This window comes from Bufo bufo, chromosome 1, assembly GCF_905171765.1.
Source record: "Bufo bufo chromosome 1, aBufBuf1.1, whole genome shotgun sequence".
Classification (NCBI taxonomy): Eukaryota; Metazoa; Chordata; class Amphibia; order Anura; family Bufonidae; genus Bufo; species Bufo bufo.
Window position 1 is genome coordinate 316,873,728 of NC_053389.1, and position 24,888 is coordinate 316,898,615.

At 40.4% G+C, this 24,888-nt stretch overlaps 3 protein-coding genes across 16 annotated transcripts in view; all 3 read right to left on the reverse strand.

The window, feature by feature from the left end:
• Positions 1–24,888, reverse strand: part of LOC121008795 (protocadherin gamma-A5-like) — a 321,828-nt gene that overhangs the window by 100,842 nt on the left and 196,098 nt on the right. The window lies entirely within an intron of this gene.
• On the reverse strand, positions 12,485–15,044 carry LOC120986761 (protocadherin gamma-B1-like). Its single transcript, XM_040415472.1, has one exon. It carries the CDS (start codon positions 14,939–14,941, stop codon positions 12,485–12,487), a length of 2,457 nt encoding a protein of 818 aa, XP_040271406.1. The 5' UTR covers positions 14,942–15,044.
• LOC120986762 (protocadherin gamma-B1-like) lies at positions 21,810–24,311 on the reverse strand. Its single transcript, XM_040415473.1, has one exon. The coding sequence runs from the start codon at positions 24,264–24,266 to the stop codon at positions 21,810–21,812; it is 2,457 nt and encodes an 818-aa protein (XP_040271407.1). The 5' UTR covers positions 24,267–24,311.

The following is a 24,888-nucleotide window of genomic DNA, read 5'->3' on the forward strand; positions in this document are numbered from 1 at the left end:
ATATTGGTTTATTTTTATATATTTTATTTTAATTTTAATTAATTTCCCTATCCACATTTGTTTGCAGGGGATTTACCTACATGTTGCTGCCTTTTGCAGCCCTCTAGCTCTTTCCTGGGCTGTTTTACAGCCTTTTTAGTGCCGAAAAGTTCGGGTCCCCATTGACTTCAATGGGGTTCGGGTTCGGGACGAAGTTCGGGTTGGGTTCGGATCCCGAACCCGAACATTTCCGGGAAGTTCGGCCGAACTTCTCGAACCCGAACATCCAGGTGTTCGCTCAACTCTAGTTATTTCTACTACAATAGCAAAGGGAATATTCAGGCAAGATAGCCGTGGCAGCCTCTTTGCACTCAAATGGATGAGGTAAGTACAATTTATTTATTTATTTAATCAACCCCTGAAAGGCTTTAGTATTGATTTAAGATGCCGCAACCATCGAAGAATGGAAGGATTGCTTTGCAATATGTAAATATGGCCCTAAATATCACAAGTATATCCTTAAAGAGGTATTCCAGCTTTTATTACATGAGGAACTATTCTCGGGATTATTATTCCATTAATTCTATGGCACTTTGCATCAAGAAGTGGTTACACACATGATAAGAATACAATAAACAAGACATTATTAACAGACTGGTATAGAGGGGGAGAGGACCCTGCCCGCAAGAGCTGATCGGTGGGGATCTGACACCCTGTACCCTTACTGATGAGCAGTTTGAGTGTACAATAGTTACAGAGCTGGAAGTCGGCACCAGAACTGCTCAGCTCTGTTTGTGTAGTGGAGGGAGCTCATAACTACAACACTGTTCCCTTTGAAGGCAATGGGAGCAGCACTGCAGTTACATGCTCAATCCAGTGCACAGTTGATTGAGCTGTGTAGTTCCAGCTCTGACCTCCAGCACTGAAGCTACACCCAAACAGCTAATTGGCAGGGGCGGGGGTGTTGTATAGGATAGGCCATCACTAAAAGAAGGATAACCTCTTTAACGTTACCAGTACTGTATGTCGCTGTCAATTAATTGAGTCAAAATCTGACACAAAGCTTAGTCACATAGAAATTGGATTTAGCATTGATACTTCTTATATTTAAAGGAGTAATTTGAAGTTAATCCCTATTGGTGGGGGTCCTACTGTTGGCACCCACACACATCATGACAATGAGGAACCTGTACCCCACAGGGTCCCCTGAATTGATCAGGGTAGCAGGTCCTACACTGATGCTCCATCAGTACAGGGAAGGGTACAGGGAAGCCATTTTCAGGATTGGAGGTAAGTTCAACTTGACAGAAAACCCCACTAATATCTTACACAAATTCATTAAGGCAACACTTGTACACAGACCTTTCTTGTAGATCTCGTTCTATAGGAACAGTAAAGTAATTTGTAAATTTCTGCCTTTCCATTTTTTTCCTTTTTGAGACTTAATTGCAGACACATGAGTCACATAAAAATGCAGCTTAATGAGGGAGAAAACTACCTAAAAGAAAATGGTCTTTGTTGCCCATAGCAACCAATCACAATGCAGCTTTCATGTTTAATAGCATTATAAAAAATGTAAACTGCATTGTGACAGTTTGTGTTTTAGATATTTGTCATACATGTTCCCCAATGTACAGTATTTATAGCAACATTCACATCTCATCTCAACTCCACAAAAATCACTAGAAAAGTTTTCAAAAAATTGATCTTCCCTGCCCTAGTGTATTTATAGGAACATTTGCATCTCTCTATGACTGCAAAAATAACTAAAAATCAGACATTTGAATCTCACTATTACTTCAAAAAATCTCTAGAAACATCAGTTTTCATAAATCTGTCCGGTATAATTATAAGTATATTCACATCTCATTATCACTGCAAAAAATCACTAAAACATCATTTTTCATAAATCTGCCCCAGTGTATTTATAGGGACACTTCACAAACAAAAAAATCTGAACTCTGTCTTAGGGTATTTATAGGAACATTGGCATCTCACTATCACTGCAAACAAAAAATAAATGGGTTGCATAAAACTACAAAAATCACTAAAGAAAAAAATTAGTTTTCATAAATGTGATAAATCTGTTCTAGTGTATTTATATGAACATTCGTATCTCACTAGTCACTATCGCTGCAAAAATATTTTTACATATCCTATTCTTAGAAGTTACTAATTGTATTTTGTTCATTTATTTGAAAGATCAACATTTCTCGGCCTCAGTTTACTATTGATGGACTTCTGATGCATCACTAAAGGGTAGAACAAGATTGGAGGAAAAATTGGCAAACCCCTCCACTTAGTCAGACCTTTAAAGGGAAGCAGAGCAGATTGGGAGTTAATGAAAAGAGGCCCCATGTTTTAGGTACGTTCAAATTGATAGAAGGTGTAGAAGCTTATGTAGGCAGGGACAACAGAAGTAGGCAGGTCCAGCAATACTTTAGTGCAGCACAAAATACCACCCTAACAGAACCAAATTCAACAGTGCAGCACAATATACATAGAAACATAGAATGTGTCGGCAGATAAGAACCATTTGGCCCATCTAGTCTGCCCAATATACTGAATACTATGGATAGCCCCTGGCCCTATCTTATATGAAGGATGCCTTATGCCTATCCCATGCATGCTTAAACTCCTTCACTGTATTTGCAGCTACCACTTCTGCAGGAAGGCTATTCCATGCATCCACTACTCTCTCAGTAAAGTAATACTTCCTGATATTACTTTTAAACCTTTGCCCCTCTAATTTAAAACTATGCCCTCTTGTGGCAGTTTTTCTTCTTTTAAATATTCTTTTCTCTTTTACCTTGTTGATTCCCTTTATGTATTTAAAAGTTTCTATCATATCCCCTCTGTCTTGTCTTTCTTCCAAGCTATACATGTTAAGGTCTTTTAATCTTTCCTGGTAAGCTTTATCCTGCAATCCATGTACCAGTTTAGTAGCTCTTCTCTGAACTCTCTCCAAAGTATCAATATCCTTCTGGAGATATGGTCTCCAGTACTGCGCACAATACTCCAAATGAGGTCTCACTAGTGCTCTGTAGAGCGGCATGAGCACCTCCCTCTTTCTACCTGTAATTCCTCTCCCTATACACCCAAGCATTCTGCTAGCATTTCCTGCTGCTCTATGGCATTGTCTGCCTACCTTTAAGTCTTCTGAAATAATGACCCCTAAATCCCTTTCATCAGATACTGAGGTTAGGACTGTATCACTGATTTTGTATTCTGCTTTTGGGTTTTTTCGCCCCATGTGCATTATCTTGCACTTATCAACATTAAATTTTAGTTGCCAGATTTTTGACCGTTCCTCTAGTTTTCCTAAATCCTTTTCCATTTGGTGTATCCCTCCAGGAACATCAACCCTGTTACAAATCTTTTTGTCATCAGGAAAAAGACACACCTTACCATCGAGGCCTTCTGCAATTTTGCTGATAAAGATATTAAACAATATGGGTCCCAGAACAGATCCCTGAGGTACCCCACTGGTAACAAGACCTTGGTCTGAATATACTCCATTGACTACAACCCTCTGTTGCCTGTCCCTCAGCCACTGCTTAATCCAATATATACTGCCACCCCGTCACAGTATTTAACTGTATCACTGTCCTGAGGATACCAATACAGTTTAATTCAGGAGAGCACCTGTCAGCAGTAGAAAAGTGCATAAGTACCTGATGCATCTAGCATTAATTAATGCTAAGAGGATCAGATTGTCATATACTATATGTGGCTGGTGTCTGTGAAGAGGACTCAGGTGACCCCCTGGCCATCAACCCATTGGGAAATTTCCTTGTACGGTCTATGGCCAATCCTCCCCTGAAGAGAAGCTTGTTTACCTCCTTCTTTATGCTGGCTTCACACTCCTTTTCCTCCAGGCATGCAATGCTCCTCTGGGCTCCCTTGCTTTAAACATCCAGTTTGACATCAACGCCATCAGTGACTGGCTACAGCAATGTCAAACCGGATGTCTACAATGAGGGGGCTCAGTGGAGCGTCACAGGCCAGAAAAAGGAACGAAGATCCAGTGTCAGGAATCAGCTAAGTAAGGTCTAGCCAATTGGGGAAAGAGGGGGTTGTCTATAAAGTACAATGCAGTTCAAAAGTTATGAAGGGACTTATCATGGGAAATTTAAAGTCAGTATTGCAGGATTTTATAAAATTTTACACGTTTGATAAATTTTACAGTTAAAATCTATAAAGGTATCACTCTTGTCTTGAGACATTACTCCACTTTCTATGCTACTGTCACGGCCCCTCCCATGATAGAGGTGAGAAGATCAGGGAGATTGGCAGCACGTGAGGATATCTGACAGTCTCTGTTCTCACCTTGCAATTTGTTGTTTAGTAATGACCACACCCCTTGTCAGGTTTTGCCTGTGGTCATCACTGAGGTTCTCACACTGCTTATCATGCGTTTGATAATTCCTGATTGGTGTTTGTTGAGATGGTATGTTTTTCCTATGGATCACCGGATTCTCCATTGCCTCTTTAAAGATAAGTGCTTTTGATGTGCATTTTGTTGTGACTCTTGTGTGTTGTGTTTCTAGGCCTCAGGGAGATGCTGGGTCCTTCATCTGGGAAAGAACCAGTAGTCTCATTCCCTGCCACAGTTCCTAGGGCTTCCAGGGTCTCCAGGGCCTAGGTTCCGGTGTATGAGTTTTTCTACCTTCAGGGTCTACTCATACTGGCAGGAGTCAGGGAAAAATCTAGGGATTCCTAGGAGGTCACCATCCCTCTTCCTTAGCTTTGAGGTCTAGACTCTGGTTTATATCCTTCTGTGTGTTTTCTTGTGTTGTCCCCTCCCCATTACGTGTGACAGCTATCCCTTTACTGGAATAAAATTGCGACACAATTTATGTCTTTTTAAAAGGCATCAGCAGGGAACTCTGGAGTGAAATTAATAAGCATAGCTAACCACATCCAGTTACCCACGCACTTTGCAACACTGAAGTGAGTGGTGCAAAAAATACAAAACTTAAGCTTAAAAAGTCACAAAGCCTTATTTTTGTTGACTTTTTGAAGCCTGAATTCTAGAAAGCAGAGCTTGACATATTCCACTGTCAACCACAACAAGGTAGATAATCCTATGTATCTCTTAATTTAACTGTAAGCCTGCAGGCTGTGAATTAATCCCATCCTGCCCTGACTGTGGTAGGAGTGGGTTAATTCTAATGATGATCGAGCACCATAGTGCTCGGGTGCTCAGGGGCTCGGGCTGAACACATCGGGATGCCTGGGTGCTCTACCAAGCACCCGAGTATAATGAAAGTCAATGGGAAAACCTGAGCATTAAACCAGGCACCCCTGCTCTGAAGAGATGGTTCGGGAACAGAATGGGGAGGATGTCTGGATGCTTCTTGGACTCCCAGGTCACTGCTGGGAATGATGTTGTCCGAGTAGAACGCCAATTTTACAGACTGACAATAATGCGCACAAAACCAAAGATAAAATCGATTTTAGAAAAAAAATTGTTAGGAAACATTCTTTCCTGTATATTTACTTATATATAAAGTGCAAGTGATGTCAAAAATTGCAAGGAAGAGGCACTCCGATACAACCTGTATATCACATAAAGGAGGGCCTCATTCACATTGTGGTACAATTGTTTAGGTAGTAGGACTCCTTCACTAATAAAGCCTATGCACTAAGTTAAAGGGCTGCCAAAAATTACAGGGAACCGGCCATACAATACACCCTTTGTTACACATAAAGAAGGGCATCATATACAGCCTTGAAAAATTATGATTGATGGCCTGCTAGTGAACCTCAAAAACATTTGGAGCAAGGGCCTGCTGATCTGACCATCTAAAACATTATGGTCGAGGGCCTGCTGCCGCTTTGGTGACTCTAGACCTGGGCCCGAGCACATTTCCCAAGGATGGCGACGATCCATTCGGATGTTTGCCCTATCAACTTTCAATGTTATTTTCAGCTCCAACCACGGTGACCACAGGTAACGGGGAATCAGGGTTTGATTCCAGAGAGGGAGCCTGAGAAACAGCTACGGCTACCACTTCCAAGCAAGGCAGCATGCGCGCAAATTACCAATTAGGTATAATTAGGTGAGGGCCTGCAGGTGAGCTGACCCTCAAAAAGATTGTAGGTGAGGGCCTGCTAGTGAGCTGACCCTCTAAAAGATTGTAGGTGAGGGCCTGAAGGTGAGCTGACCCTGTAAAAGATTGTAGGTAAGGGCCTGCAGGTGAGCTGACCCTCAAAAAGATTGTAAGTGAGGGCCTGCTGGTGAGATGACCCTCTAAAAGATTGTAGGTGAGGGCGTGCAGGTGAGCTGACCTTGTAAAAGATTGTAGGTAAGGGCCTGCTGTTGAGCTGACCCTCTAAAAAATTATATGCGAGGGCCTGCTGGTGATCTTACCCTCTAAAAAATTATATGCGAGGGCCTGCTGCTGAGCTGACCCTCTAAAGCAGGCATGCTCAAACTGCGGCCCTCCAGCTGTTGCAAAACTACAACTCCCAGCATTCTCGGACAGCCTACAGCTATCAACCTACAGCAGGGCATTGTGGGAGTTGTAGTTTTACAACAGCTGGAGGGCTGCAGGTTGAGCATCCCTGCTCTAATACATTATGGTTGAGCTGACCATTAAAAAAATTATGGGAGAGTGAATGCTGCTTAGCCAAACATTGAAAAAATGTACAGTGTTCAAAGCAGGCTGGGTCGCCTGAATACTTCAGGTAGGAATAATGGAATAGAACTCTGGTTCTATTTTGTAGGTTTTCGGAAATGGGGCCATGATTAAGAGGAACGGCCGGGTGCATCCGTATTGTGCCGCTAGAGGTGAAATTCTTGGAACGGCGCAAGACGAACCAAAGCAAAAGCATTTGCCAGGAATGTTTTTATTAATCAAAACCGAAAGTTGGAGGTTCGAAGACGATCAGATACCGTCGTAGTTCCGACCATAAATGATGACACAGTCTACGGAAAAAGTACACTGAATGTCACAGATACATTTTAGAAGCGCACACGTTACACTGCAGATGTGGCACTGGTAATGTCACTGTCCGCAGCAGACACCATCTATGGAAAAAGTACACTGGATGTCACAGATACATTTTTGAAGCGTACACGTTACATTGCAGATGTAACGCTGGAAATGTCGCTGTCCGCAGCAGACACCGTCTATGGAAAAAGAACACAATATGTCACAGATAAATTTTAGAAGAACACACGTTACACTGCAGGTGTGGCGCTGGTAATGTCACTGTCCGCAGAAGACACCAACTACGGAAAAAGTACACTGGATGTCACAGATGCATTTTAGAAGCGCACACAATACACTGCAGATGTGGTGCTGGCAATGTCACTGTCCGCAGCAGACACCGTTTACGGAAAAAGTACACTGTATGTCACAGATAAATTTTAGAAGCGCACACATTACACTGCAGATGCGGCGCTGGTAATGTCACTGTCTGCAGCAGACACGGTCTACGGAAAAAGTACACTGTATGTCACAGATACATTTTATAACCGCACTTGATACACTGGAGATGTTCTCCTAGTAATGTCTCTGTCAGAAGCGGACACCATCTATTGAAAAAGTACACTGTATGTCACAGATATTTTTTTGGATGCGCACACTTTACACAGGAGATGTGGCGCAGCTAATGTCAATGTCCGCAGCAGACACCATCTACGGAAAAAGTGCACTGGATGTCAGATAATTTTTTGATGCGCACACTTTACACTGGAGATGTGGCGCAGCTAATGTCACTGTCCGCAGCAGACACCATCTATGGAAAAAGTACACTGGATGTCAGATATTTTTTGGATGCGCACACTTTACACTGAGGTGTCTCAGCTAATGTCACTTTCCGCAGCAGACACCGTCTATGGAAAAAGGACACTGTATGTCACAGATATTTTTTGGATGCGCACACTTTACACTGGAGATGTGGCGCAGCTAATGTCACTGTCCGCAGCAGACACTGTCTATGGAAAAAGGACACTGTATGTCACAGATATTTTTGGGATGCGCATACTTTACACAGGAGATGTGCTGCAGCTAATGTAACTGTCCGCAGCGGACACCGTCCACGGAAAAAGTACACTGGGTGTCAGAGTTTTTTTGGATGCGCACACTTTACACTGGAGATGTGGCGCAGCTAATGTCACTGTCCGCAGCAGACACTGTCTATGGAAAAAGGACACTGTATGTCACAGATATTTTTGGGATGCGCATACTTTACACAGGAGATGTGCTGCAGCTAATGTCACTGTCCGCAGCGGACACCGTCCACGGAAAAAGTACACTGGGTGTCAGAGTTTTTTTTGGATGCGCACACTTTACACTGGAGATGTGGCGCAGCTAACGTCACTGTTTGCAGCGGACACCGTCTATGGAAAAAGTACACTGTATGTCACAGATATTTTTGGGATGCGCAAGGTGGGTAGTCCATTGGCAACTTGGCATCATCCTTGCGACTACCCACCAATACCTACGCCTTTGCTAAAAGGACCTCGGATCATCGCAACAACATACAAAATTTTACACGAATTTCTTTACGAAATAAAGGATACGAAGAAAAAGGTACAAGCTGAACGGCAAACAACCATGTGCTAGATCAGGTGAGACGCCAACTCGGCAGGAAAGAGCGCGCAACATACAGCGTGGACAAGCAAACCGCCAGGAGGATCACACCGGCTACTGCTTCATCAATACAGGAACCAAACTTGGACTACAGGGTGAGTACAAAATATTTGCTGTGTGGGACGCCACCAGCAATAAATAAATATCAAAAATGAACATTGTACAAAATACCCTTTGACGGCAGACAACATCGCCTGTATTTACGAACACTACCGTACCTGAAAATACCATCTAACGATACTGGACTAACTCAAAATCCTTTTTATCTTTATATATAGTCTTTATATATACAATTTTTAAATACATATATTTATCTATACCTTCTATATTTTTATATATCTTTTTCTTGGACAATCATCGTTGTATTTCTTGGACATTCTTGGACTATTTTTATTTTTTTCGACCAATTTTTCGACTATTATTATTGATTATTTTCATTCACTATATCCTGTGTAATTTTCATTGAACATTGATGCTCATCGATTATATTTTTCTCATCGATTATTGTTTTTCCTATCGATTATTTATCGAATATTTACTCCCATCAATTTAAATATCGATTAGATATTTGCATTTCCAACACATATACCTCACCATCCCCTCACCTCCCCACCACCATCTGGGTGATAATCCCAGAACATTCTTACTACAACACCCTATCTCTCATTATAAACCAACAAGAAAACAACCAACCAATAGATTTTTAATAATATACACTTTTAATAATATAATATTTTAATAATAAAAATATTTTTTAAACTTTTGTAAAATAACCAACAATAAATATCCTATAAAAACCAGATATAGAGTGCCTGTCGATTTCTTTACTTCTATCATCTCTATACTTATCAGTAGTTAGGTGAGCCACTCCAGACAAGAGCACCACCCCAGGGAGTAATCTGGGAGAGCCACTATTATTCTTGCATGTTTTGGATGTGCACACTTTACACAGGAGATGTGGCGCAGCTATTGTCACTGTCCGCAGCGGACACCGTCTACCGAAAAAGGACACTGTATGTCACAGATATTTTTGGGATGCACACATTTTACACAGAAGATGTGGGAGCAGCAAATGTCACTGTCCGCAGCTTACACTGTCTACGGAAAAGTACACTGGAAGTCAGATATTTTTTGGATGCGCACACTTTACACTGGAGATGTGGCGCAGCTGTTGTCACTGTCCGCAGCGGACACCGTCTATTGGAAAAGTACACTGTATATCACAGATATTTTTTGGATGCGCACACTTTACACAGGAGATGTGGCGCAGCTATTGTCACTGTCCGCAGCGGACACCGTCTACGGAAAAAGGACACTGTATTTCACAGATATTTTTGGGATGCACACATTTTACACAGGAGATGTGGCGCAGCAAATGTCACTGTCCGCAGCTGACACCGTCTACGGAAAAGTACACTGGAAGTCAGATATTTTTTGGATGCGCACACTTTACACTGGAGATGTGGCGCAGATATTGTCACTGTCCACAGCGGATACCGTCTATTAGAAAAGTACACTGTATATCACAGATATTTTTTGGATGCGCACACTTTACACAGAAGATGTGGCGCAGCTTATGTCACTGTCCGCAGCGGACACCGTCCACGGAAAAAAGACACTGTATGTCACAGATATTTTTGGAATGCGCACACTTTACACAGGAGATGTGGCGCAGCTAATATCACTGTCCGCAGCGGACACCGTCTATGGAAAAAGTACTCTGTATGTCACAGATATATTTTGGATGCGTACACTTTACACTGGAGATGTGGCGCAGCTAATGTCACTGTCTGCAGCGGACACCATCTACGGAATAAGTACACTGGATGTCAGATATTTTTTGGATGAGCACACTTTACTCTGGAGATGTGGTGCAGCTAATGTCACTCCCCGCAGCGGACACCGTCTACGGAAAAAGTACACTGGATGTCAGATATTTTTTGGATGCGCACACTTTACACTGGAGTTGTGGTGCAGCTAATGTCACTGTCCGCAGCGAACACCATCTACCGAAAAAGTGTAATGGATGTCAGATATTTTTTTAATGCACACACTTTACACTGGAGATGTGGCACAGCTAATGTCACTGTCCGCAGCAGATACTGTCTACGGAAAAAGTACACTGGATGTCACTGATATTTTAGGGATGCGCACACTTTACACAGGAGATGTGTCGCGGATAGTTTAACTGTCTGCAGCGGCTTATTAGATTCTATTTCGCGCGGGATGCGCTAAAAATATATATTGCTACTGTCACACACAATAGTCCTTAAAAGGACTTTTGTGTCTCTGAAAAGTATTTTTAATAAAAATCTTCCAATAACACTGTCTACACTCTGTCTCTTCCTATGCACAGCTCTCCCTAAGACTGAGCAATTTAGCGCAGGTTGCGCTACAAACATATATTGCTGCTATCACACACAATAGTCCTTAAAAGGACTTTTGGGTCTCTGAAAAGTCCCTACACTGTCTTTCCCTTCCTATGCTCATCTTTCCCTGACTAAAACTGAGCCGAACACGTATCATCGGCTGCTTTATAGCACCAAATGACGCGTTCCAGCTAGCCAATCACTGCAATGCCAGTAGCTAACATCGCTACGGCATTACAGTGCGTGCCAGTACCTCCCTGCATGTTTATTGGCTGCATAGCAGGCAAAAAAAAGGTGCAGGGAGGAGACTCGAGCATTGCGCTCGAGCACATGCGTTACTTGGCCAAGTACCGCCATGTGCCGAGCATCGAGATGCTCGAGCCGAACAGGTGTTTGGCTGAGCAAACTTGATCATCACTAGTTAATTCACTTTTTTCATAAATAAATAAAAATCACAATAAGTAAATAAATTCATTTAAAAAATCATAAAAATTAATAAAAAGTGAAATGCAGAAAATAAAAAAATGGAAAGTTATAGGAATAGTTACTAGTATTAGCAAAAAGTATAGCAGACTGTGTACACACATACATCCCCCTTTTTCATTCGTATAAAAGTAAAATAAAAAATATACATATATTAATTTTTGCAATAGTATAGTGGAATTTGTGTGTGTAAAATACAAACATATGCAAAAAAAATTTCCTTTTTGCTTTCTTAATTAAAAAAAAATAATCTAGGTATTCGTTTTAGATATATTTAAGACAGCAAGATATTTTTTCTGCATGAACTATACAAATGTTTTCTGGGGAAAAATATTAACAGCATTCTCAGGATAGGTCATTAATATCTGATTCATGAGGTTCCAACACCTATAATAGCCACCGTTCAGCTGATTGAAGAGACTTCATTCTGTAGTGGATATGCTTGGGATTGCAGAATAGACACACTTACATGAATGTGACTGAGCTACGCCTAGGTCATGTGACTCAGGACACACTGGCTTAGTTAGAGGCCTAGATACGGACTCTTCAAATTACTAATTAGGAGGGGTACTGGGAGTTTTACCCCACCAATCAAATATTAATGACATATCCTGATGATAGCCCATCAATACTAAACTTGTAGAGAAATCTTTTAAAAGGAACCTGTCACCATGAAAATGCAGATTAATCTGAAAGCAGCATGTTGTAGAGCAGGAGGAAATAAGCATATTAATACATAGTTTTGTGGGGAAAGATTATAAATATAAGTTGTATTTCATTCATTAAAATTTTCTTTGAAGTCAAGGTGGAGGGCCTATCAGTGATTGACAGCTATTACAGTCTTAGGGCGAAGGCTGTCAATCACTGATAGGACCGCCTCCTCGACTTTAAAGCTAAGAATGAGCAAGAAATAAAAATGAATGAAATCCGAGTTATATTGAATCTTTTCCCACAAAACTATTTAATAATTTGCTCTGCATCTCCTGCTCTATAGCATGCTTCCTTCAGCTCAGACACCATTTCAACGTAACAGGTTCCCTTTAAGGATCAAAAGATAAATGCTGATTTACAAATGTTATAAAAACATACCTGTGAAATGACATTTTCTATAGGTGGACAGTTCTTTAACATTTCATTTCCAATGCCAGAATCATCAGCATCTATTAGACTGTCAACTGGAACATTGTGCTGAGGTTTAAGAAATGCAAATTCCTGGTCATGTGGATCGAGAGTTACACAAACATCATAGGAATATGGCAGAGGTAATGTTCCACTGTTGAACTGTGAAATGAATCTGGGATCAACTGGTGGATATAAATTTGTACTCATAGATCCAAATGTGGTAGAAGACTTTGACTCTTTATATTTGGAGACAACTGCAATAATCACAGTCAACATAAAGAGAAATGAAATCAATGCCAAGGCTATTACCAAGTAGAATTGTAGGTTGGACTGAGATTCTTCTTTGTTAGACTGACTGCTCAGCTCAGGGAGGATCTGATGAAAATTACCTGCAATCACCATGTTTATAATGACTGAAGCTGAGTGGGATGGAATCCCATTGTCTTTTACTAGAACCACAATTCCATGTTTCATGATGTCTCTTTCTTGAAATAAATGTGAAGTCCTGATCTCCCCTGTGTGCTGGTCAATGGTGAAGATTGATGGTTCTGAAGACTGTAAAAAGTAAGACAACCAGGCATTGTGTCCAGAGTCAGCATCCACTGCCACCACTTTAGATACTAAAGATCCTTTTTCAGAAGTCCAAGGAACCATCTCAAATATTGAACTATCAACCTCTGGTGATGGGTAGAGAATAATTGGTGAATTATCATTCTGGTCGACTATAAATATATTTAGTGTTGTACTGCTGTTCAGAGATGGGGATCCACTGTCTCTTGCAATGATTTGGATATTAAATTCTTTATGTTTCTCATAATCAAATGACTGTTGAGCATAAATGACCCCAGTTATGGGATTTATAGAGATATAGTAATACAGGGAATCTTCTTTATTAGCTTTGGTCATTATAGAATATGTTATCTTAGAATTGTCATCACTGTCAATATCTCTTGCTTGAATACTAAATATTGAAGCTCCTGGTAAATTATTTTCTGTCACAAATGCAGAGTACAATAACTTTTCGAACACTGGTGCATTGTCATTGATATCTGATATACCCAGTTGGATAACTTTTCTAGAACTCATTTCAGGAGAACCTTTGTCTGAGGCTTGTATTGTGATGTTGTAGGATGATGTTTTTTCCCTATCTAGAGCACTCTTTGTAATAATTTTATAGAACTTTCCAGTTGATGATATTAACTCAAATGGTAAATCACCTTTTATTGCACATTGAACTTCACCATTTTCTCCTGAGTCACGGTCATGAACTTTAATCAGAGCCACTACAGTTCCAGGGTTGGAATCCTCAGGAATATGATCTGATGATGAGGTTATAGAAATCTCAGGAGCATTGTCATTTTCATCTGTTATTTCTATTAAAACTTTAGCATGAGCAGCTAGGCCTCCTCCATCTTGTGCTTGCACAGAAATTTCATAATAATTTCTTACTTCATAATCTAAGTTTCCCAGTGTTCTAATTTCTCCATTTTGGGAATCAACAAGAATATTATCTACTCTGGTACTCATAGAGTAAGTTATTTTTGCATTGACTGCTTCATCATCATCACTTGCACTGACCTGCAGAATAGTTGAATTCACCGGTATATTTTCCCTAACACTTATTTTATATACATCCTGTGTAAATACTGGAGAATTATCATTGAAGTCAGTTATAATGATATTTATTAAGGCAGTGCCTGTCTGTACAGGATTTCCACCATCATAAGCTGTTAGAATGAGTTCATGCTTGTCTTGTGTCTCTCTGTCTAGAGGTTTCTCTAGTATAAGCTCTGGAAATACACTGCCATCAGAGCTGACCTTCTCTCTAAGAGCAAAATACTGATTTTTACTGAGTTTGTAGCTTATCAGAGAATTAATACCTATATCCAAATCTTCCGATTTTTGTAAAACAAAGCTTCTTCCTGGAGAGGACAATTCACTCATTTCTAATGTCAATATGTTATGACGAAATTCAGGAGGATTGTCATTTATGTCCTGAATATCAATATTAACAGTGAAGACATTTAGAGGATTTTCTACCACAGCATCAAATGTAAGGACACAATCAGCTGCAGCTCCACACAATGTCTCCCTGTCTATCCTATCAGCAATGTATAGGTTTCCATTATCTGGATTTATACTGAAATATTTCTTTGACAGATCAGATGCAATGTGTAATTTCCTTCTGGAGAGATCCTTAACATTTAATTGAAGATCGTTTGCTAAATTTCCAACAATTGAACCTTTTCCTAATTCTTCATTAATAGAGTAATGAATCTGACAAGAGACTGAATGACACATCCAGGAAAATAAAAATGGAAATATTACTTGCCACCTGAGTCCTTTGATTAATTGTCCTTCCTGCAGTTTTAATCCAGCCATCCTTCTTCCTACCAGAAATATAACAGTGGAGTTTCTTGTTATAATCCAGTGGAATTATAGAATCAGAGAGAGGTCTTTCTTCTTAGTAGTCTGAACCATGTCACATCCTAGTGTGAAATGCTGTGTATTTCTTCTTTCTGTTGAACACTGTCTACATCATGGAGGTGATTCTGGATTTGTAGAATATTTTCCTTATTGGTGAACAGCGGCGCTCTGAGGCGTATATCGGGAACTACAGCATCAGTGACTTAAGTTCATTGCCATCAGAGTCTAAGTATTTGTATGTCAAAAGTAATAGCATATATGCAATAATATCAAAATATAATTGGCCCACAGGCAAAATATAATTATAAAAAAAAACTTTAATATAACAAGCATAAATAAATAGAATGCGCACCATCTCAGCTTAACTGAATCTGATCAAAATCTGCAGTAAAAACTCCTTGGCCCACATCAGCACAAATCTAAAATGTGAAAAATTCCAGAGCTTCTTAAAGTCTTATGGGGTTATTTATCAAACTGGTGTAAAGTAGAACTGGCTTAGTTGCCCATAGCAGCCAATCAGATTCCACATTTCATTTTTCACAGCTCCTTTGGAAAATGAAAGGTGGAATCTGATTGGTTGCTATGGGCAACTAAGCCAGTTCTACTTCATACCAGTTTGATAAAAGACCCCATTAGTTTTATATTCATAAAATTGTTGATACAGTTCAAAGTCTACACATTTTAAAAACTAGAGGTGTTCTTGATACTGAATTATGAGCAGGAACCCTTTTAGTTTACAATGGCTTAGAGTTTGGATTGTATTTCCTGTTTTTATGGATATTCATTGAAGACTTTTAATTTTAAGAAGTGCTGGAATTTAATATTTTTAAACTTATTAAATAAATTTCAAAGTTAGGTTATTTCTACTAAAATAGCAAAGGAAATATTCAAGCAAGATAGCCGTGGCAGCCTCTTTGCACTCAAATGGATGAGGTAAGTACAATTTATTTATTTATTTAATCAACCCCTGAAAGGCTTTAGTATTGATTTCAGATGCCGCGACCGTTGAAGAACGCAGCATCTGAAGAATTGCTTTGCAATATGTAAATATGGCCCTAAATTTTACAAGTATATCCTTAAAGAGGTATTCCAGCTTTTATTACATGAGGAACTATTCTCGGGATTATTATTATTTTAAAGCACCATTAATTCTATGGAACTTTACATTAAGAAGTGGTTACACATATGATAAGAATACAATAAACAAGACATTATTAACAGACTGGTATAGAGAGAGCTTCTAAAATATATCTGTGACATCCAGTGTACTTTTTCCTTAGATGGTGTCTGCTGCGGACAGTGACATTACCAGTGCCACATCTGTATATTTACTTGTATATAAAGTGCAAGTGATGCCAAAAATTGTATGAGAGTGAAATGGTAAGGAATCAGCGGCACTGCTGTTCTCACCTCACATATACCCCTTGTTCCAGCAGAGAATCACAGACCAGCGGCTCAGCAATTAGACAGGTTGACGTGGTGCTCAGCGCGAGTGCAAATAGACACTTGATATGATGCAGAAATAGATGAAAATAATCGCGGCACTCACCCTTGTCTTCAAAATACTTCAGTGCTTTATTGCTTTACTATGTTGCAACAGGTTCGCAGGCTGGGGAGCGGGATGGCCCTTCGGTGTGAGTGGGCGGTGACGGCCGTTTCGCACGTGACTTGCGCTTCCTCGGACCGCTATGAGACACACGCACACCGCCGTACTTTTATGGGCGGACCCCCGATCATCACGAAGGCAACCAAGAGACGCTCCACAGGTGCGCAGCTGTGTGTTAAAATGAATACAAAGAGAAGGACAGATTGTGCGCAAACACTGCGATACAAAACAAATGAGCAAACCGTGACAAATCGCAGCAACAAGTTGCAAAAGCCAGACAAATATGTAAGTACATGGGGACTTTACAGAAATACAGCCATATCATTTTTATCGTTTAATCCGTGCGGGCCCATGGCGTTAGCCCTGATGATCCATAGAGCCTCCCGCTGTAGCAGGAGGCGGTGGTGGTCACCGCCCCTGGGGATGGGTCCCATGGCCTCAACGCCAGCAAAAGAGAGGCTCGATGGATCACCATCATGGACCGCGTGGACATGATCAATCAGGCGGGGAGAACCCCGACCTGTCCTAATGGAACTTAAATGCTCCCGCACTCTTTCAAATAGGGGTCTTATGGTTTTACCAATATACCCTATGTAGTTTATGTTACAATGTGTGCCTGCCGGAGGTTTTATATTGGTAAAACCATAAGACTCCTATTTGAAAGAGTGCGGGAGCATTTAAGTTCCATTAGGACAGGTCGGGGTTCTCCCCGCCTGATTGATCATGTCCGCGCGGTCCATGATGGTGATCCATCGAGCCTCTCTTTTGTAGATTTTCGGAAATAGGGCCATGATTAAGAGGAACGGCCGGGGGCATCCGTATTGTGCCGCTAGAGGTGAAATTCTTGGAACAGTGCAAGACGAACCAAAGCAAAAGCATTTGCCAGGAATGTTTTTATTAATCAAAACCGAAAGTCGGAGGTTTGAAGACGATCAAATACCGTCGTAGTTCCGACCATAAATGATGACACCGTCTACGGAAAAAGTACACTAAATGTCACAGATACATTTTAGAAGCGCACACGTTACACTGCAGATGTGGCGCTGGTAAATGTCATTGTCCGCAGCAGACACCGATGACGGAAAAAGTACACTGAATGTCACAGATACATTTTTGAAGCGTACATGTTACATTGCAGAAGTGGCGCTGGAAATGTCACTGTCCGCAGCAGACACCGTCTACGGAAAAAGTACACAATATGTCACAGATAAATTTTAGAAGCGCACACGTTACGCTGCAGATGTGGCACTGGCAATGTCACTGTCCGCAGCAGACACCGTCTACGGAAAAAGTACACTGGATGTCACAGATGCATTTTAGAAGCGCACACTTTACACTGCAGATGTGGTGCTGGCAATGTCACTGTCCGCAGCAGACACCGTTTATGGAAAAAGTACACTGTATGTCACAGATAAATTTTAGAAGCGCACACATTACACTGCAGATGTAAAGCTGATAATGTCACTGTCCGCAGCAGACGACGGAAAAAGTACACTGGATGTCACAGATACATTTTATAACAGCACACGATACACTGGAGATGTTCTCCTAGTAATGTCACTGTCAGAAGCGGACACCGTCTATTGAAAAAGTACACTGTATGTCACAGATATTTTTGCGGATGCGCACGCTTTACACAGGAGATGTGGCGCAGCTAATGTCACTGTGCGCAGCGGACACCATCTACGGAAAAAAGTACACTGGATGTCAGATATTTTTTGGATGTGCACACTTTACACTGGAGATGTGGTGCAGCTAATGTCACTGTCCGCAAGGGACACTGTCTACGATAAAAGTACAGTGGATGTCAGATATTTTTTTGATGCGCACACTTTACACTGTTGAGGTGTCTCAGCTAATGTCACTTCCCGCAGCGGACACCGTCTACGGAAAAAGGACACTGTATGTCACAGATATTTTTGGGATGCGCACACTTTACACAGGAGATATTGCGCAGCTAATGTCACTGTCCGCAGCGGACACTGTCTATGGAAAAATAACACTGTATGTCACAGATATTTTTGGGATGCGCACACTTTACACTGCAGATGTGGCGCTGGTAATGTCACTGTCCGCAGCAGACACCGTCTACGGAAAAAGTACACTGGATGTCACAGGTACATTTTAGAAGGGCACACTTTACACTGCAGATGTGGTGCTGGCAATGTCACTGTCCGCAGCAGACACCGTTTATGGAAAAATACACTGTATGTCACAGATAAATTTTAGAATCGCACACAATACACTGTAGATGTGGCGCTGGTAATGTCACTGTCTGCAGCAGACACCGTCTACGGAAAAAGTACACTGTATGTCACAGATACAATTTTAACCGCACACGATAAACTGGAGATGTGGCCCAGCTAATGTCACTGTCAGAAGCGGACACCGACTATTGAAAAAGTACACTGTATGTCACAGATATTTATTCGGATGCGCACACTTTACACAGGAGATGTGGCGCAGCTAGTGTCACTGTCCACAGTGGACACCGTCTACGGAAAAAGTATGCTGTATGTCACAGATATTTTTTGGATGTGCACACTTTATACTGGAGATGTGGCGCAGCTAATGACACTGTCCGCAACGGACACTGTCTACGAAAAAAGTGCACTGGATGTCAGATATTTTTTAGATGCGCACACGATACACTGGAGATGTGGCGCAGCTAACATCACTGTCAGAAGCGGACACCGTCTATTAAAAAAGTACACTGTATGTCACAGATATTTATGTGGATGCGCACACTTTACACATGAGATGTGGCGCAGCTAATGTCACTTTCCGCAGCCGACACTGTCTACTATGGAAAAATAACACTGTATGTCACAGATATTTTTGGGATACGCACACTTTACACAGGAGATGTCGTGCAGCTAATGTCACTGTCCGCAGCTGACACCGTCTACGGAAAAGTACACTGGATGTCAGATATTTTTTTGATGCGCACACTTTACACTGGAGATGTGGAGCAGCTAATCTCACTGTCCGCAGCTGACACTGTCTAAAGTACACTGGATGTCACAGATACATTTTTTTACCGCACATGATACACTGAAGATGTGGCCCAGCTAATCTCACTTTTAGAAGCGGACACCGTCTATTGAAAAAGTACACTGTATGTCACAGATATTTTTGGATGCGCACACTTTACACAGGAGATGTGGCGCAGCTAGTGTCACTGTCCGCAGTGGACACGATCTACGGAAAAAGTACACTGGATGTCAGATATTTCTTGATGCGCACACTTTACACTGGAGATATGGTGCAGCTAATGTCTCCTTCCGCAGCGGACACCGTCTACGGAAAAACGACACTTTATGTCACAGATATTTTTGGATGCACACACTTTACACAGGAGATGTGGCGCAGCAAATGCAGCTGACACCGTCAACGGAAAAGTACACTGGAAGTCAGATATTTTTTGGATGCGCACACTTTACTCTGGAGATGTGGCGCAGCTAATTTCACTGTCCACAGCGGACACCGTCTATTGGAAAAGTACACTGTATATCACAGATATTTTTTGGATGCGCACACTTTACACAGGAGATGTGGCGCAGCTAATGTAACTGCCCGCAGCGGACACCGTCTACAGAAAAAGTACACTGGATGTCAGATTTTTTTTTTATGCGCACACTTTACATTAAAGATGTGGTGCAGCTAATGTCACTGTCTGCAGTGGACACCGTCTACGGAAAAAGTACACTGGATGTCACTGATATTTCAGGGATGCACACACTTTACACAGGAGATGTGTCGCGGATACTTTAACTGTCCGCAGCGGCCTATTAGATGCTATTTAGCGCAGGAAATATATATTACTGCTGTCACACACAATAGTCCTTAAAAGGACTTTTGTGCCTCTGAAAAGTATTTTTAATAAAAATCTTCCAATAACACTGCCTACACTCTGTCCCTTCCTATGCACAGCTCTCCCTAAGACTGAGCAATTTAGCGCAGGTTGCGTTACAAACATATATTGCTGCTATCACACACAATAGTCATTAAAAGGACTTTTGGGTCTCTGAAAAGTTTTTGTAATAAACATCTTTCAATAACACTCCCTACACTGTCTTTCCTTTCCTATGCTCAGCTTTCCCTGACTAAAACTGAGCCGAACACGTATCATCTGGTGCTTTATAGCACCCAATGACGCGTTCCAGCTAGCCAATCACTGCAATGCCAGTAGCTAACATCGCTACGGCATTACAGTGCATGCCAGTACCTCCCACGTTTATTGGCTGCATAGCAGGCAAAAAAAAGGTGCAGGGAGGAGACTCGAGCATTGCGCTCGAGCACATGCGGTACTTGGCCAAGTACAGCCATGTGCAGAGCATCAAGATGCTCGAGCCGAACAGGTGTTTGGCCGAGCATGCTCGATCATCACTAAATAATTCACCTTTTCATAAATAAATAAAAATTACAATAAGTAAATAAATTCGTTTAAAAAATCATAAAAATTAATAAAAAGTGAAATGCAGAAAATAAAAAATTAGAAAGTTATAGGAATAGTTATTAGTATTAGCAAATAGTATAGCAGACTGTGTACACACATACATTCCCACTTTTTTCATTCGTAAAAAAGCAAAAAAAAAAATATACATATATTAATTTTTGCAATAGTAAACATGAGTGTGACTGAGCTACGCCTAGGTCATGTGACTCAGGACACACTGGCTTAGTAAGAGGCCTAGATACGGCCTTTTCAAATGAATAATTAGCAGGGGTGCTGGGAGTTTTACCCCACCAATCAAATATTAATGACCTATCCTGATGATAGCCCATCAATACTAAACTTCTAGAGAAATCTTTTAAAAGGAACCTGTCACCATGAAAATGAAGATTAATCTGAAAGCAGCATGTTATAGAGCAGGAGGAAATAAGCAGATTAATACATAGTTTCGTGGGGAAAGATTATAAGTATAAGTTGTATTTCATTAATTTACATTTTCTGTTCATTATTTTCTTTGAAGTCAAGGTGGAGGGCCTATCAGTGATTGACAGCTATTACAGTCTGAGAGGGAAGGCTGTCAATCACTGATAGGCCTCCTCGACTTTAAAGCTAAGAATGAGCAAGAAATAAAAATGAATGAAATCCGTTATATTGAATCTTTTCCCACAAAACTATTTAATAATTTGCTCTGCATCTCCTGCTCTATAGCATGCTTCCTTCAGCTCAGACACCATTTCAACGTAACAGGTTCCCTTTAAGGATCAAAAGATAAATGCTGATTTACAAATGTTATAAAAACATACCTGTGAAATGACATTTTCTATAGGTGGACAGTTCTTTAACATTTCATTTCCAATGCCAGAATCATCAGCATCTATTAGACTGTCAACTGGAACATTGTGCTGAGGTTTAAGAAATGCAAATTCCTGGTCATGTGGATCGAGAGTTACACAAACATCATAGGAATATGGCAGAGGTAATGTTCCACTGTTGAACTGTGAAATGAATCTGGGATCAACTGGTGGATATAGATTTGTACTCATAGATCCAAATGTGGTAGAAGACTTTGACTCTTTATATTTGGAGACAACTGCAATAATCACAGTCAATATAAAGAGAAATGAAATCAATGCCAAAGCTATTACCAAGAAGAATTGTAGGTTGGACTGAGATTCTTCTTTGTTAGACTGACTGCTCAGCTCAGGAAGGATCTGATGAAAATGACCTGCAATCACCATGTTTATAGTGACTGAAGCTGAGTGGGATGGAATCCCATTGTCTTTCACTAGAACCACAATTCCATGTTTCTTGATGTCTCTTTCTTGAAATACATGTGATGTCCTGATCTCTCCCGTGTGCTGGTCAATGGTGAAGAGTGATGGTTCTGAAGACTGTAAAAAGTAAGACAACCAGGCATTGTGTCCAGAGTCAGCATCCACTGCCACCACTTTAGATACTAAAGATCCTTTTTCAGAAGTCCAAGGAACCATCTCAAATGTTGAACTATCAACCTCTGGTGATGGGTAGAGAATAATTGGTGAATTATCATTCTGGTCGACTATATATATTTTTAGTGTTGTACTGCTGTTCAGAGATGGGGATCCACTGTCTCTGGCAATTATTTGGATATTAAATTCTTTATGTTTCTCATAATCAAATGACTGTTGAGCATAAATGACCCCAGTTATGGGATTTATAGAGATATAGTAATACAGGGAAACTTCTTTATTAGCTTTGGTCATTATAGAATATGTTATCTTAGAATTGTCTTCACTGTCCATATCTCTTGCTTGAATACTAAATATTGAAGATCCTGGTAAATTATTTTCTGTCACAAATGAAGAGTACAATAACTTTTCGAACACTGGTGCATTGTCATTGATATCTGATATACCCAGTTGGATAACTTTTCTAGAACTCATTTCAGGAGAACCTTTGTCTGAGGCTTGTATTGTGATGTTGTAGGATGATGTTTTTTCCCTATCTAGAGCACTCTTTGTAATAATTTTATAGAACTTTCCAGTTGATGATATTAACTCAAATGGTAAATCACCTTTTATTGCACATTGAACTTCACCATTTTCTCCTGAGTCACGGTCATGAACTTTAATCAGAGCCACTACAGTTCCAGGGTTGGAATCCTCAGGAATATTATCTGATGATGAGGTTATAGAAATCTCAGGAGCATTGTCATTTTCATCTGTTATTTCTATTAAAACTTTAGCATGAGCAGCTAGGCTTCCTCCATCTTGCGCTTGCACAGAAATTTCATAATAATTTCTTACTTCATAATCTAAGTTTCCCCATGTTCTAATTTCTCCATTTTGGGAATCAACAAGAATATTATCTACTGTGGTACTAATAGAGTAAGTTATCTTTGCATTGACTCCTTCATCATCATCATTTGCACTGACTTGCAGAATTGTTGAATTCACCGGTATATTTTCCCTAACACTTATTTTATATACATCCTGTGTAAATACTGGAGAATTATCATTGATATCATTGATAATTATATTAATTAAGGCAGAGCCTGTCTGTACAGGATTTCCACCATCAGAAGCTGTTAGAATGAGTTCATGCTTGTCTTGTGTCTCTCGGTCTAGAGGCTTCTCTAGTATAAGCTCTGGAAATACACCACCATCAGAGCTGACCTTCCCTCCAAGAGAAAAATACTGATTTGTACTGAGATTGTAGCTTATCAGAGAATTAATACCTATATCCAAATCTTCAGCTTTTTGTAAAACAAAGCTTCTTCCTGGAGAAGTCGATTCACTCATTTCTAATGTCAATATGTTATGACGAAATTTAGGAGGATTGTCATTTATGTCCTGAATATCAATCTTAACATTGAAGACATTTAAAGGATTTTCTACCACAGCATCAAATGTAAGGATACAATCAGCTGCAGCTCTACACAATGTCTCCCTGTCTATCCTATCAGCAATGTATAGGTTTCCATTATCCGGATTTATACTGAAATATTTCTCTGACAGATCAGATGCAATGTGTAATTTCCTTCTGGAGAGATCCTTAACATTTAATTGAAGATCGTTTGCTAAATTTCCAACAATTGAACTTTTTCTTAATTCTTCATTAATAGAGTAATGAATCTGACCAGAGACTGAATGACACATCCAGGAAAATAAAAATGGAAATATTACTTGCCATCTGAGTCCTTTGATTAATTGTCCTTCCTGCAGTTTTAATCCAGCCATCCTTCTTCCTACCAGAAATATAACAGTGGAGTTTCTTGTTATAATCCAGTGGAATTATAGAATCTGAGAGAGGTCTTTCTTCTTATGAGTCTGAACCATGTCACATCCTAGTGTGAAATGCTGTGTATTTCTTCTTTCTGTTGAACACTGTCTACATCATGGAGGTGATTCTGGATTTGTAGAATATTTTCCTTATTGGTGAACAGCGGCGCTCTGAGGCGTATATCGGGAACTGCAGCATCAGTGACTTAAGTTCATTGCCATCAGAGTCTATTTAAGTATTTGTATGTCAAAAGTAATAGCATATATGCAATAATATCAAAATATAATTGGCCCACAGGCAAGATATAATTATAAAAAAACTTTAATATAACAAGCATAAATAAATAGAATGCGCACCATCTTAGCTTAACTGAATCTGATCAAAATCTGATGAAAAAACTCCTTGGCCCACATCAGCACAAATCTAAAATGTAAAAAAAAAGTCTAGAGCTTCCTAAAGTCTTATGGGGTTATTTATCAAACTGGTGTAAATTAGAACTGGCTTAGTTGCCCATAGCAGCCAATCAGATTCCACATTTCATTTTTGACAGCTCCTTTGGATAATGAAAGGTGGAATCTG